Source organism: Gigantopelta aegis, chromosome 10, assembly GCF_016097555.1.
Source record: "Gigantopelta aegis isolate Gae_Host chromosome 10, Gae_host_genome, whole genome shotgun sequence".
In the NCBI taxonomy this organism is placed as follows: Eukaryota; Metazoa; Mollusca; class Gastropoda; order Neomphalida; family Peltospiridae; genus Gigantopelta; species Gigantopelta aegis.
The window spans coordinates 45430530-45446958 of record NC_054708.1 but is presented as its reverse complement, the minus strand read 5'-3'; the positions used below and the strand labels follow the sequence as shown (position 1 = coordinate 45446958).

The following is a 16429-nucleotide window of genomic DNA, read 5'->3' as shown; positions in this document are numbered from 1 at the left end:
TATTACAGAACATTGCAATGGACGACTATTTTAGCATCCCACAAAAACCAGGTAGATTTGTTTCTCTTCTTCTAAGACTCATTCCTGACGTTACGTATTACGTAACCACCAGCTTGCCAGAGGGCGTATTCACTGGAATAGAACAAAATGGCTGCGCCTATTATATCTAATAGGTTACATTTAATGGTTTAATTAATTAAATATAATAATATACTTGTTGATATTAAGCAATAATGTGCATTATATATCATTGAATAGGCCTATGCATACCAGTCCAAAAGCCTTACTTGAGCATCCCTTTTATGTTTAATATATGAACATGAACAAAAAACCCAAATAAATTTGGAATTCCAATAATTTTAATACAAAAATACACAAAGTATAAAAAACAAAACGGACTAAATTTAATATTAGTTTCTTGTGTGACATGCATCCAAAAATACTGGTATATTGAAACATTAAACGATGAAAGACAGAACAAGGTAATTTTATTTTAACATGATTTATCACTATTGGAAAGCTATGACTACTAGATAAATTCCAAAATTTTCAGTCGCAAACCAAAAATATAGATTTTTGAAATAGCACTACATTTTGTACATGTACTTTTACCCAAGTTATGATCAGCAAAGAAATGTTATACTGTTCAAAGTTACTTATTCTTTAATTCCAGTTGATTGTTTTGATTAAAAAAAAGAATAAAGAAATAACTAAAGTCTTTTATTTTGGTGTATAGCTGTTGTAGGCACCAAGGCATTCAACAGATGTTGACCTACAACTGTGGAAAATTGTAAAGTGGTGAACTATTTATTGATTTTTCGTATTATATAGGACTGCAGAATAAATAAAGTAACCGGCTACTGTAAGATATCAGCTTTATCCTGCTCTGAGGGCGAATAATGAAAGCCACTCATCAAAGTCTCACACCATTTGCAGGATAAAGCCACCGTCGAAGCCAAAGAGTAACCAGTTATTTTCTCTGTATAATGACAATGTTATCAGTCATTATATCTGGTGACCAAAACATTCAGTGGAAATTGTAAGCCCATACATGTAGTAAAATATTGTTAAAATGTCAACAGATTCAAAATTGTAAGTAAACAAATGTGATGCCACAAATGTGATGCCAAATGTGATGCTAAGTGAAATGTTATCAACATCTATTTATGGCACAGCAGCATTTACGGAAAATGAACTAAAGAACAAAATTTGAGACACATGGGGAAAAAAATCATGTTGGAAGAAATGATAAAATCAATTTCCTCGTGGGAAATACGTTTGGGGGCATACTACAAGCAAGACCGTGGACTCATTAACCACCTTTTCAAGTAAACAAAAGTAGATGATTACCTTTTCGTTTCAGTTTTTAACTTACAAGTTTTGAATCTGTTGCTATTTTAACTTTACTTTCCTACAAATTTAACCTTTAAATAAACAGTGCTCATATACTGATGGAAAGAAATAAGGGAACACATCGAATGGTAGACCAAATTTAATTCACTACTAGCGTAGTAATGTCTGTATTTAATACCAAGTTGTAACGTAGGACTGAATGTCTGTAGTGTTGAATGTGATGTCTATATGTTCCCAGTCAACTTCTGACGATATGAATTGATTTCTTAGATGCCGTCATTATTTCTTGTTTCTATCTGTGTGATCCTTTATTTCTTTCCATCAGTATATTATTGTGGGTTTTTGATGGTAGGCTACTGTCCTATAACAACAGGGCAAAGTGGGGAAGTTATACCGACTGGTCTATCAACAATTGATGACTATACACTAAAACTCTAGTAGTCTTGATTGATACTCTGAACAATATTTTGGCACATTTGGTAATATTTGGCAGTTTGAAATCCTTTAACCATGAATATGAATTAAATGATCAAGAAAGAACATGGGGTAACACAACCAAGTCTATGGAAAGGTAATTTAAATTATAAACATTACAGCTGTAACAATATGACAATACAATATAATATCACAATACAAGAAAGAAGTGTTTTATTTAACGACGCACTCAACACATTTTAGTTACGGTTATATAGCGTCCGACATATGGTTAAGGACCACACAGATTTTGAGAGGAAACCCGCTGTCACCACTACATGGGCTACTCTTCCGATTAGCAGCAAGGGATCTTTTATTTGCGCTTCCCACAGGCAGGATAGCACCTACCCATTGAGCCTTGCGGAGCACTCACTCAAGGTTTGGAGTCGGTATCTGGATTAAAAATCCCATGCCTCGACTGGGATCCGAACCCAGTACCTACCAGCCTGTAGACCGATGGCCTGCCACGACGCCGGTCACAATACAAGGTCCATGATATAGTGCATCAACAAATTATGACAAAAGTAATAATTTGACAAGATGATATGGAAGCAACATAAAAGATATCTATATATATAAACCAAAAAGGTCACACAGTCCTTATGGTTATCTTTTGACACAAGCAATTGCTCTCTCTCTCATGTGCCTTTAAAAAAACCCTAAACAAACCCAACAAGATTTCTGCATGAGCTAAAAACTGTTGTCACATGCCAATATACTGTTTTTCCATTTGGACACTAAGATCAATTGCTACCTGGCATAATTTCAAAAAGAGCTGTTCATCGCTCACCACTGATTTTCAAATCATAAACACTGCACAAAGGCTAGCTCTACTGCACACACATACAAAAACAATTGTCGAAAAATACAAACAAATGCACAGAATTCAGGGCTGTACCTAAACTATAATAAGAGTGATGGCAGTACAAAACGAATTTGGGCACAGGAAAGGACACTTTTTTTTAAATTACAAAACCCGTAAAATCTTTGGTTGGAAAGTCACATATAAAACAAACAAAAAAAGTGTAACCAGAGCACTATATTTCACACATACGCCAACTGTTCTGTTTGCGCATCGGCCATGCAATTTTTTTTATTCACACTAACCACAATGTTTTAATATTAACAGTTGCAAACTATTAAAAAAGCCCACATTTACATGGATTTTGGGCAGTTGAAAAATACTCTTATCAGTTTGTTTAAAATACTTACGGAATGTCAGTGTAGTACACACATGATATGATTAGGTTACTCACTGGTTACGCAAATTTAATTAATGCACCAAACAATGGGTTACCTAGGTAAAAATCTTACTTCCTGTTACCTAAGATTTTGAAATATTATCTCCTGTCAGAGTTTCTGCCCAATTTTTGGGTACGGCGCTATGGAATTGAATATTTACAATGTGTGTGCTGAATGAAACTGCAGTCAACAGAGATAGAAAATAGGTTAAGTTTGGGGTTAAAAAAAGCATAGGCCTTACAGTAATGATAAGAGTCATTAATTTTGTCAAAAGGTTAACGTAACAAAATTAAATCTCCCCCCAAAATTGGTGCCATACCCTTTTTACCCTGTGACAGAAATGCTGCCTGTGAAAAACTGAAAATGAACTTCAGACAAACCGACCAGCAGAACAAGTAGTACTAGTGTAAGGTAGGATTGGGGTGCTGTAACTAGATTTGTTCTTCACATGAACAGGCAAATGGCAAAATCAGGTACCCTAACTTGTTGCTCAATGTAATATTTTGTGTCCAGTATTTCACTATTTGATAGTACTATTCAATTAACAGATAAAAAGCGCACCCAACTCCAAGACTTGTGCATAGTGTAATATTTTGACAATTTAAAAAGCAAAATTAATTAACTCATGAGTATGACAAATCTGCAGCAAAAATGGCTACACGTACGAACAAAATAACTGTAATGCAAAATAACTTTTGATCACAAGCTCACAAACATTACATAAGTAAAGAAAGACAAAGTAAAGGCAAGAAAAGCAACAAAAACTTGTTAAAATCCAACGTCGGCAACTACTTGTTGCTACATGTATATTCAGCTTGGCCATGTACCACCTGTAACACACTGTCCTGCAGCAAATGTGATTTCCTGATAAACCGTAAAGTGATTTTTGACAAAATGACGGAAGTAGTAGAGACCTGTGTGTTCGAAGTTTTACCGGTAAACATGTAGAATATAGATGCTTAGACGAGTAAACATTTAGTGACATATGTATAAATCATTACAATAGGATAGGCATCTTTCCAACAAAGAACTCTTATTTGTCATAATGATACTCCTTTAATCTAGATCAGTTATTTTGGTATAATATTAGTGTTTTCCCTAGACATTTGGCAAGGCATGGTTGACTAAACACTTTTGGTGCATTTTCACCATTAGGGTGGGGTTTTTTTTCATTAAAGACAAAAAATTAATTGAAATAAAGGTAAATGTAATTAATCTGCTACCTTTAGTAAATGAATGGCAAAATATATAACAGGCATATTTTATAATACATTTTGTGAGTGTTTTATAAAAGGAAATTTTAGAATTAATTATTGAAAAAGGCTCGTTTAATCTCAAGGCAGCATGGCACTGATTAAGGCAAGACGGTGCTAGACTATTAAGCTAGGGAAAACACTAAATATGATAGTCGGCTATAATTTCAGGTAATTGATAAAATAAATGAAACATTTGAAAAGATGACAGTGTTTTACAGGTGTGAATGTAGTCCAATATAAAATAATTTACCAACAAAATGGAAAGCCCACAATAATTCTTATAGCACCATTATACAATGTACACAAGGATTTCTAGTAGTTGAAAAATGACTATCCAGTTACTGTACTTTGGCTCCTGAAAATCAGTTTCAAAACCTGCTGTTCTGCTCTGGATAACCAAGAATAACTGGACAAAATGGGCTTGTTTTGTCAAACAAATTTGTAGCGATCATTAATTTCAAATTCAAATCTAATTTCCAGCATATCTTATGTCAGTGATGAGGAATAATTTCTCGTGAATTCCAATAAAGTCAATGCTGTGTATTAGCAACAAAGACACTAGGAAACAACAGACGTGATCGCTCTCTTTTGAAAATCAGTAGAACGGCTTATACGGCGTAAAGCGTGGATGGGCCCTCTGAGCTGCATGATAATGGACAGGATCTCTTTCCTGGTAAGGCTGCCAGTTATCTTCAAAAGATGTGTAGTTTGGGTCATGCAATGGCTCTCCGTACTCCATACAGAGATGCCTTGCTCGATCTCTGCCACCTGAATGATGAGCGTGTGGACTTATGTCGTACTCGTGTGAATGGTTCACGTCTCTGAGGAGAAACTTGGATCTCTGCACCATTGAATTGACTTGACTGCAAACTGCCTCATATTGCTTATTTCCCACAGCAGGATGGAACTTTGCATGCATTTGTCTATTCTGGAACATGTTTCGTGCCACAGCAGCCGATGTGCCTGCATTGTTCCGTTTCTTTCCCCTTTTCTTTTTCTGCTTACCAGACCCACCTTCCATTGAAGTTTGGTTTGGAGCAGGAGATATTTTTGGCGTTTCCTGAACCTTTGTTGAAGTTTCTATTACCACTGGTTTTGTAGTTGACATTTTGTTTGTGCTAGTTAACTTTGCCTGATCAAACAGTTTTTTAATATTGCATGGCAGCGGGACAGCCCAAGCCTCTGACAGATGAGTGAGGATGAGATTAGAAATCCTCCGATGAGCAGTCATATCCCAGTGTACACCGTCCTCAGCACGACGATGGATCTGATTCTGCAGGTGGAAGTGAATATCTATAACGTCAAATCCAAACTCAACCACCTGACTGCAGGTGAGGAAATTTGCCTCCAGGACCTCCACACTAATGGTAGATTTGAGAAAATCAGCTCCTGGAACAAGGACACCACCTTTGGCATCTTTAGACACGGGCATGGCCGAGTTCCAGAGGACCATGCAGCTCGCAGGAAGAATCTCCTTTAGTCTGGTACACAGCTTGGTGATGTTTTTTCTTAACTGAACAACACTGTTAGCACCATAGCCATACCTGAAGAAGAGACAAGATATCATTAGGACTCCATTACAGATGACGTTTATCATAGGATGAAATTTAAAAACTCTATTGGGTCATGGAATCATGAACATAATATCAGGTTTTCCCACCAGAAAATAATATGAGGGTACATAATAAAAACAAAACAGATTATAAATGCCCCATCTAGGTGGTTATGGGTTCTAAATCGTTTGAAATTGGACATTGCATTCCATATACTTTGATAAAGTTTAAACAATAGTTCTCTTGGTATAATCTTTCTAAAATTATATAATGTATCCATTAACTTGCAAGATTTTAGGGAATGCAGTGATTATTTTACCCTTTGTACCTTCTGGCAGAAACCCTGAATATTACAATGTTTTTACACAAATTGTTTCTCTTCTTAAAGTGACAGACCCTAGGTTTTAAACACTACAACATATTTTTTACCATTAGAGAATATTTTTTACCATTAGAGACCCTAGGTTTTAAACGCTACAACATATTTTTTACCATTAGAGACCCTAGGCTTTAAACGCTACAACATATTTTTTACCATTAGAGACCCTAGGCTTTAAACGCTACAACATATTTTTTACCATTAGAGACCCTAGGCTTTAAACGCTACAACATATTTTTTACCATTAGAGACCCTAGGCTTTAAACGCTACAACATATTTTTTACCATTAGAGACCCTAGGCTTTAAACGCTACAACATATTTTTTACCATTAGAGAACCTAGGCTTTAAACGCTACAACATATTTTTTACCATTAGAGACCCTAGGTTTTAAACGCTACAACATATTTTTTACCATTAGAGACCCTAGGCTTTAAACGCTACAACATATTTTTTACCATTAGAGACCCTAGGCTTTAAACGCTACAACATATTTTTTACCATTAGAGACCCTAGGTTTTAAACACTACAACATATTTTTTACCATTAGAGACCCTAGGTTTTAAACACTACAACATATTTTTTACCATTAGATCCGTTTTTGATAATTTAAATTAGAAGTACTTACATTTTATTATTTAGAATATTCATTTTCATACACCTGAAATGATTTTGGTTATCCAGGTTTACCCAAAATGCATTTTTCATAATTCTAAAAATGCACGTTTGTCCGAGAAATAATGGTTATCGAGACAAGCTCAAGTTATTTTAGATGGTATTTCCACATTTATAACATCACAGACTTTAGCTTCTCTTTTATTATAACCGTACATTTATACAGGTTCCAACTAGGGTCTGCACCTTTTAAGTTATTATAAATACTACAATTTTTTTTTTGCAATCAATTATCATTTTCCTCTACTTCCTATCTTAAAATTACATGACCAATATGAACACTTTTTTATAGGTAAACAGAAGTACATTCTCTTTCTATTTTCGTTTTACTGGTGTAACCGACAGATAGCCTGAATCCCTGGTTTGTTATCTGGAGTTGTCTGACCTATGTCCACCCACCTGGTTACATCCCAGAGAGACGAGTTGACAAGAAGGACATCTGGTTGAGGCTCTTTTGCCAGTTCCTCGAGGATGGTTTCAATATAGGTGTTGTAGCAGCGTGTGATGAAGTAGTACTTGATCCAGTGGTGGTCCGTCTTGTACTCCCGAACCTCGCGGAAGTTTACACCATTGTTCAGCCGAGCCTTCACACCACCGGCTATCAACTCATCACCTTCAAAATGCATTTCTCCCTGCAAGAAACAGTAGCGATTAGAATTATTTTAGTAACCATTGTATGTTAGGTGAATTGGAATTGCTTAACTCATGCACCTGAAGAAGAGATGAAATATCACTAGGGCTTCATTAAAGATGATTTTTTATCATAGGTAGCCACTTTGTATAGAAATTAGCAAAATTATGGTTAATTTGGCAGTGGACAGGGTGTGTTATATGTACTGATTTAAGGGGCGTTCTCATTATGGGATTAGTTGTACCGACTTGTCGCATGCGGTTAAATACTGTGAGAACACCTAAATCGGAATGCATTTAGTCTTATACAACAAGTCCTGTCGGATTCTTACTGATTAGAACATGTCCTATGTTTCAAGACAAATCGTAAGCTCTCTGCCACTTAAATCACATTAAAGTTCAACGGTTCAGTTTAGTCACCTCTGGGTTTTTTGTTTTGCTTATAAACATGTCAAAATGTCTGAATTTCATGGGTCCGTAAAACCTATTATTTTACAGATGTGGTTAATAATTGTTTTGCTACATAATTAATACCATCAGTAAATTGTCTACATTTATTTCAGTGGACATTTGTATGAAGTTACATAAAACTATTTCACCAAATTAAAACAAAATTTGCCAATGGCTTTCAAAATTTGCAATTGACATGCAGACATGAACGAACATTCTCAAATTATTTTAACAACATATAAATCATTACATAAAACTATTTCACCAAATTAAAATCAAATTCACAACTGACATGAACAACCATTCTCAAATTATTTCAATGCCTGCCAGGATCACTGTAAAATCCATTGTGTGTGAAACATTTAATTCCTGACTTCTTAACGGGACATCCCCGAGTTTGCTGCATTGTAAGATGTTTTCGACTAATAAAATATTTCTACGATTAAACTTATATATTAAATATATTTTCTTGTTTAGAATATGAGTGTCTGTATATATAATGTGTTTCTGGTCGTCTTAATATTTGTAAGAAGCCCAAACTGAATTTTGTCTTCAAATAATTTTGTCTTCAAATAATTTCGTACGTACGAAAAAATCTTGTATAGGAAATCAAAATGAAATTTAACCTAGTACAAATATTAGAACGCTCAGAAACACGTTTAATATACAGCCACTAATATTTTATGCAGAAAAATATATTTGATATGTAATTACAATCGATAAATAGTCTCTGTTAGTCGGTAACATCTTATACATTGCAGCAAACTCAGGAATGTCCCTTTAAGTTTTCTTTGCTAAACTGACCTTCATGCGAAGCTGTTTGTCTGTCAGATACTTGTTTTTTTGCAGCAGAAGAACCAGATCCTTGTATATAGCTCGTTGTACTACAGAAAACAAGGTATGAGATGTTGTTCGCGTTAAGAATGAATATCATCATTTAGAACAACATTCTCGGCTAGCTCTGGTACTTGCCAATTTCATGTTAATTTGACAAAATAATTTCATGTAATAATTGATATTTTATTACAAAATAATTCTGTTTCTGTAATTTGTTTAAGTTTAGTAGATAATATAGTAAAATTCTCATCTGACCCAGAGCTAGCCCTGAACATTTCAGTAATTTTGGTGGTGTAATGTGTAAAATGAAGATTTACAAAACTGTTCTGCTTGTCCAAGTTGCATAAAAAAAGGTGATTTGCCTAGTTCCATTTGACCTAGCCAGACAAAGAAATCATAAAACACAAGAATCACTAGCATGAAATCACCAGCCTAGGTGGTGGTGTGGTTAAGCCATCGGATATAAGGCTGGTAGGTATAGGGTTCGCAGCCCGGTACCGGCTCCCACCCAGTCTTTGGTACGTGTAAGACCACTATACACCCTCTTCTCCCTCACCAACAACCCACCCACTGTCCTGGACAGACAGCACAGATAGCTGAGGTGTGTGCCCAGGACAGCGTGCTTGAACCTTAATTGGATATTAGCATGAAAATAAGTTAAATAAAATGACATATGAAAGCCTTTTGCACCATTTTGACTTAAGTCAATCGTGTGACTGTTATTAACGGGCTAAAATTGAGTGAACTTGGCACAAGTTATGCCTGCATTTGTGATTAAATTATCTGTAGTATGATTCTGAAACCTGAATTTATCCCGATGAGCAAACACAGGTTGTTACTACTACCAATGTTTGTGTTTGTATCTTCTGGTTATATTTTTATTGGCTTGTGATTTAAGGAAGGCAAGTGTTCAAATACTAGTGTTCTCACTGCTCCATTTAAGCGGGGTGGCCCGCCCCGCTATTGCATTTTGCTGCCCTCCTTTCATGTTTTCCACCCCCCTTTATTTTTCTGCGCCCTTCATTTAATACAACCAATACTAACAAAAATCCAGTAACCAACACCCTTTTGTTTTAAAGAAAATGAATGAATGAATGATTAACGACACCCGGCTTTTGGGTGTCAAACAAAGGTAAGTATATGAATATTTTAGTTTCATTACATTTTATTTCACTTGGTCAAACTGCTAATTAAAAAGTTGAGCCAAGTGTCAGTTTTAATTACCTGAGCTGCCCAAGATAACGACAAGTTTATTCTTGAGCAATTTCTTGACATCCTTACAGAGGAAGATATGTGCCATGTTGATCAATCAGCAGCAATCAAACACGTCACGAGTCATCCATTCAATTCTTCTCGGTAACTCATCTGTTTACAGAGGTGTGTGCACCTTCGAAATCAAAGATCTACAAAATTAGAACACAAGTACAGATATATGCAGGGCTCGCACTTAATGATGGAACCAATGGCAATTGCTGGTATTGAAATATGAATTATTGTAGGTCAAGAGAATCACTGATGATCACTTTTTTTGCCATTGGTAAAGCTACTCTACCATGGCAAAATGTATTGCCAGTAATATAACATTTGTACATTTGAAATGTCTACATAGGCCTACAGGAAAATAACACTTCAGTTATGTTTATTTACTACAAAAGTTACTTCTTTTTTTTACAACTGCCATAGGCTGGCCGGCTAAAAACTGGCGTCGATGGGCCATTTCACCCATTGTAATTAAAAAACAAATTGCTGTGGGAGACAAATCCTTAAGTTCAAGCCCTGCTATACCTTTGATAAGTTGTTTTTATGTAAAATGCTATCTCATGGCCAAAATTGCTTTTAAAGTTTTTTATTGGCAGGTGAGGGAAATTTGAAAGAAGATGGGGAACATTTATAGATTTCTTGTTGTAATGGATTATTTTTAATTTTACATTGTGAGGATATCCCAGAAAACTACGGTAAGGGGCTTGTATGCAGACCCCACATCCAGGTTTCTTCTATCTTTTTAGACCAAGTGTTGATATAATTATGAATAAGAGTAAATTAGATATAATTATACTCTTTTTTTCCTTCTTATCTCCATGGCCCACCCTCCATCTCCAAACCAAATGAATGAATAACGACAACTTGACACACAAAACACACTGACTATCGGGTGTCAAACAAAGTATATGATTGTGAATGACTGACATCAGTATATAGATTTAACAATTATAATCAACAAATGCAAAAGTACAAAGGTTACAGATAATAATATTAATATTTAGAATACAATTATTTATCTTTAAAAAAAATATTTATAACTTCAGGATGGAATCGACATGATTATTTTTTATATTTGCTATTGATGATTGCACTCCAGCAAAATGTAACACAGTGTCAGTGCTCAGAATAAATGGTCTTTAGAACTGCAATTCTCACAGGACTTGCTTTCAAGATAGAATGAAGCTTTTTGCAACTGCACCATTCCAATCATCTTGCAAATTTGAAAAAACATATTGGTTGATAAGATGGTAAAATCAGTACACATGTACATATGGGACACCCATTTTGACATGGGGGAAAAACCCCAAAAAAAACGCTTGGCAGCTAATCTGTCAATTTCATGCTTCTTGATGCCAACATGGCTGGCCAACCAACAAAATATAAAATCTTTATTGACAATGGATAAAAAGATACTATGACATCACAAGACAGACATCGGATGTACTGCAGATTGGAGCTTTTTTGCTATTTATCACGAGAAAGGCCCAATGGATGGCATCTGTGGTGAAGTAAGATGTACATGTATAATGTATGGAGTGATGTGCTCAAGGGAAACATAGTTGTCAATGATGCTATCCAATGTCATAATGTTCCTGCAAACTGAACGAAGTAATTTGAGTTTTGTTTCCCAGCCAACTTGACATTCATTTTCATTTCAACTTATTTTTGTGCTTATATCCAATTAAGGTTCAAGCACGCTGTCCTGGGCACACACCTCAGCTATCTGGGCCGACTGTCCAGGACAGTAGGTTAGTCATTAGTTGTTAGTGAGAGAGAGAGAAAAGAGGGTGTAGTGGTCTTACACCTTCCCATGGAGTCGTTAAAATTCGCTCTGGGGGTACCGGGCTGCGAACCCTGTACCTACCAGCCGATGATCTTTGAAGTACTTGGTTCACTTAGTCAATATGAAGGATGTCGCAGAACTGCCTGTTTCAACTTGTGAAACCAAACTACCAAAGAAATGTGTATCTAATCAAGCACCTGGAAGCTTTGTCTTCATACAATTTGCTACCAAGAAATCTACAAATATTTTCCATGGTCAAATAGTCTCCAAAGATGGATTTGACATTGAAGCAACATTCCTTTGTGCAAAAGATGATAAGCACACAGTGTCTGCTTTCCCAGTTACAGAAGATAAAGCTTGGGTTGTGATAAAAAAAAATCAAGAGTGGTTGAGATTTCTATAATGGATAATTTGTAATGGTATACATTACATTGAGGCCTGTCGAAGAGAAAAAAAAAATCAAGTGTGGTTGAGATTTCTATAATGGATAATTTGTAATGGTATACATTACATTGAAGCCTGTTAGTTAAACAGAAAAAGAAATGTTTGCAAAATGAAAGACAAAGCTTGGATTGAAGAAAAACAAATTAAGAGTGTGGTTGAGATTCCTACATGTACAATGGATAATCGACAATGGTATATATATATATTCCATCATTCCGTTGGTTACAGAGTAAATAGAAATAAATGTTGGACAAATTAACCATTAATTACAATTTTAAAAATATTTTTTACTTTCATATTTGATTTTTATTAGATAGCTAACTTTTAACAATTATTTTTTATTTGTTAACCTAGCAAAAATAATGTGTAACTTTTGCACATAAAAATTAATGTTCAACTGTTTTAGCATTCTAGTGAATGGCCACGTGGTAATCTAAACAAGAGTACTGGTAAGGTTCATGATATGCCCGTCAGAAGTTTGATGGAAAACCATAGATATTAATGAATATGTTACGGGTATGATTCAATTCTGATTATGAGAAATGTTTGCAATGGGATGGATAAACAGTTTATTTTGGACCAACTGCTGATGATACTGTATCCATTGGAGAAGGTGCTGTCTAATTAATGAAGTTATTGTTCTTTATTAGAAAGGGAAATTTTGTTTAGCATCGGTACTCTGGTGACAAATTTATATTGGCAGAACAACAGTTTATGTGAGGTTTGATGGTCCTGTATGCAAGATATGGTCCAGACAAAGATTTACTGTTATGTGCACTAGATTGTGAAATGTAGGTCACAGTGACCTAGTAATAGTATGCGACACACTGCCATCCCAAGTTGTTCCTACATGTCAGGTTAGATGTTCCCGTATGCACGATATGGTCTGGACAAGAATTTTCTGTTATGTGCAGTAGACCATGAAAGGTACTTCACAGAGACCTTGTAATAGAGCGCGACACACCGCCATCCCAAGTTGTTCCTACATGTGATGTTTGATGGTCCTGTATGCAAGATATGGTCTGGACAGGAATTTACTGTTATGTGCAGTAGACCATGAAAAGTAGTTCACAGTGACCTTGTAATAGTATGCGAAACACCGCCATTTGCCAAATTATCTTTAAATATGCAAACTCCACTGTTATTTTTCAACAAAATACCAATTATTACATGAAATATTTTCACCAAATCAAAATAAAATTCACCAATTGTTCCTGAAATTTGCAACTGGCGAGTGGCATAGCTAGTCCTGCAACTTGTTCCTACGTGTGAGGTTTGATGGTCCTGTATGCAAGATATGGTCCGGACAAGAAAACGTTAACAGATGGACGTACGGATGTATATACAGTATAAAGACTGGATCACCTACCAATGAATACAATTCAAAGAGCACTTTGCCTTCCCCAAAAGTAGACCTTTGTAACTGACTTCACACCAAACACGAGTAACTGTGATGTATGGTACATGATACGCCAGTCAGGTGTTTGAATTTGTAATATGAAATCAAATGATACGGCAACCCTTTCGGCAATGCCGTGGAGATTGCTGTGTATTTTTCTTTCTCTGCAGCATTTGTTTTGTTGTGGACTATATTGGATTTTTTGTTTCCAGATGGATTTTTTCCTCATTGTAAAAAAATTAAATAAACTTTGTGAACTGAAAACAGATTTTAAGTAAATAAGAAAATAATAACTACACTGTTATCACTAAAGTATCTGAATCTCAGCTCCATCGGGCATGATCAGAAATATATGTAAATTCTCAATCCAAGTTCAACCAGCAAGCGTTTCGCTAACGTTTGCAAACTATTTGATTGGTTCCCAACATGGCCATTTGTTTTACTGTGAAGTGCTTAAACCAGTCTAGCGGACGTTTTTCTGCTTGGGTCTGGCTGCACTAGGTATTTGCACTCTGCTGACTGTTCATAGCATGTGCAGTGCACAAGTCGCTCGGAGTGTTATGCTCAGCCTAATATTTGTAAATATACATATATAGAGAGAGATCGTTTTGTTTAATAAAATTTTCTCCAACACTGGTATAAATGAGCCTTATAGCATACTGGCAAACAACGCAAATAAACTCATCATTTATTTACAATCCAGAGATGCAAACATGTTAACAGTAAAATTGCTGTGGACCTTATTTTTCTGCCATGATCATTTTCTTAATTGCAGGGTTGTAAGAAAGATATTGCCCGGACAAGGATGTCCTTTAATATGCAATTTTACATGAAAAGCAGTGACATAGTGCACAACATACTCCAATTCCAAGGTTTGATGATCCTATTTGAATTAATGAGGAAGATATAACCTGGAAAAAATTTCCTTTGATGTGCATGAAAAGTAGGTTGCAGTGACCTAGTTATGATAAGCGATACACCAACATCTGAAGTTGTGCTTGCATGCAAGGTATGATGATCCTATATGAATTGATAAGAAAGAATATTGTCCGAAGAAGACTTTCCTTTAATGTGCAGTCATGTGTGAAAAGTAGGAAGGAAGGAAATGGTTTATTTAATGACGCACTCAACACATTTTATTTACGGTTATATGGCGTCGGACATATGATTAAGGACCACACAGATATTGAGAGAGGAAACCTGCTGTCTTTTCAATTAGCAGCAAGGGATCTTTTATATGCACCATCCCCCATAGACAGGATAGCACATGCCACGGACTTTGATGTACCAGTCGTACTCGGGTTACCACAGCTGTTTCCAGTTGTTTTGGGGATTCTGTGAGAATTATTTATTTTGTTCAATCAATTTATCAGAATAATTACCAATATATTTATTCACCACATTGGGAATTTATAGCCAGGAAATTATGATTTTTCTGTTACATTTACTTTTGGCAAGGTACCATACAACACCTGGATAAATCCTAATCCAAGGCAGACCCAGTAAACTGAGCACTACATTTGATTCAGACTAGATAAATCCATGTGTAATATATTTTTTTCTTTCTCAAGAATTGTGTGAACAAAATTTGTTAAAATCTAACAGTAGCTAAAGGTAGGCGAGTAATTTATCGTAGTTGTTAACAATGTGGTTCAGACTTTTTATTTTCCATTACTTTCTGTTTCAAAATGGAGTAGGCTCAGTACTTTTAATAGGTTGCATAGTACCAAAGAAGAGAGTTCTGTGTCAAAGTTCGAGGTGCACCATCAAATATTTACCGAGTAAAAGCAGCTGTGGGTGATTGCTAGTAATATGTGACATTGATTGTTTGTGTAAATACTATTATCCAATGACAATAAATAAATACACTTGTATAATTGTATTTGTTATACAGTAGCCTATATACCAGACACTGAAACTAATGCGGGGTACCCCCAAAAATGAAACTGCAATTTTCAGCAAAAAGGAAGGTTGCTATTAAAAACATTAAATCTCTTAAATGGTATGTGACCCCCAATTTTCTTGCAGGTGGATTTGATGTCAGGTGACACATTTTCTATTGCTATACTTCATGGGTGTGTTGATAGGCTGCTTATATCAGTTTTATTAGTAAACGTTAACATTATCGGCAATAGGAATTGATTTGGACTATTAGAACCTGTAGTGTTGGACATCGGCAGCGAGTATAGTCAATATCGAAGAATGACATTTGACAGTACGTAAACCTGGTAAATTAAGGTCGATGGTTATATAAAAAAAAAAAAAAAATGACTCCGGTAACTGCAGCTTTGTGACATTATTGGATAATTGGTGCACCTGTTAAAAATAAAAGAGCAGAGTTCAACAGGTGTTTTTTTAAGTTCCTGTGCACAATTTGAAGACTTTCGGATGAACCCACGGGTTATGTTCAGATAACAAATGAAATAAAATAATACTCTTGCAAAACCGCAGGTCGGAGTATCTAACAGCTTACTCTTGTTGGACCGAAGTCGGGGAACAACAAACTTCGAAACTTCGCGCATTCAACTTTCTTCTTCGTCGAGACTCTCCTTTATATTTTTTAAGAGCACTAAATAAACCAGGAGCCCAGAGAGGTTTAATTAGCATTGCGAGTACAAAAGGTTTGAGGCCCGGAATATGTAGGTGTGGGCTGTGTGACCCCCAAACGGCCATTCTTAAGTGTCATCTCCTG

The 16429-nt window shown here is 35.6% G+C and overlaps 1 protein-coding gene across 1 annotated transcript; it reads right to left on the bottom strand.

Moving 5' to 3' along the window:
• Positions 1 to 2191: 2191 nt before the first annotated feature.
• Positions 2192 to 16222, bottom strand: LOC121382636 (PC-esterase domain-containing protein 1A-like). Its single transcript, XM_041512169.1, has 5 exons — positions 16173 to 16222; positions 10073 to 10251; positions 8816 to 8895; positions 7331 to 7563; positions 2192 to 5869 (listed from the first exon to the last, which is right to left on the bottom strand). Exons 2-5 carry the CDS (start codon positions 10146 to 10148, stop codon positions 4921 to 4923), a joined length of 1338 nt encoding a protein of 445 aa, XP_041368103.1. The 5' UTR covers positions 10149 to 10251; positions 16173 to 16222; the 3' UTR covers positions 2192 to 4920.
• Between the last annotated feature and the right edge of the window lie 207 nt (positions 16223 to 16429).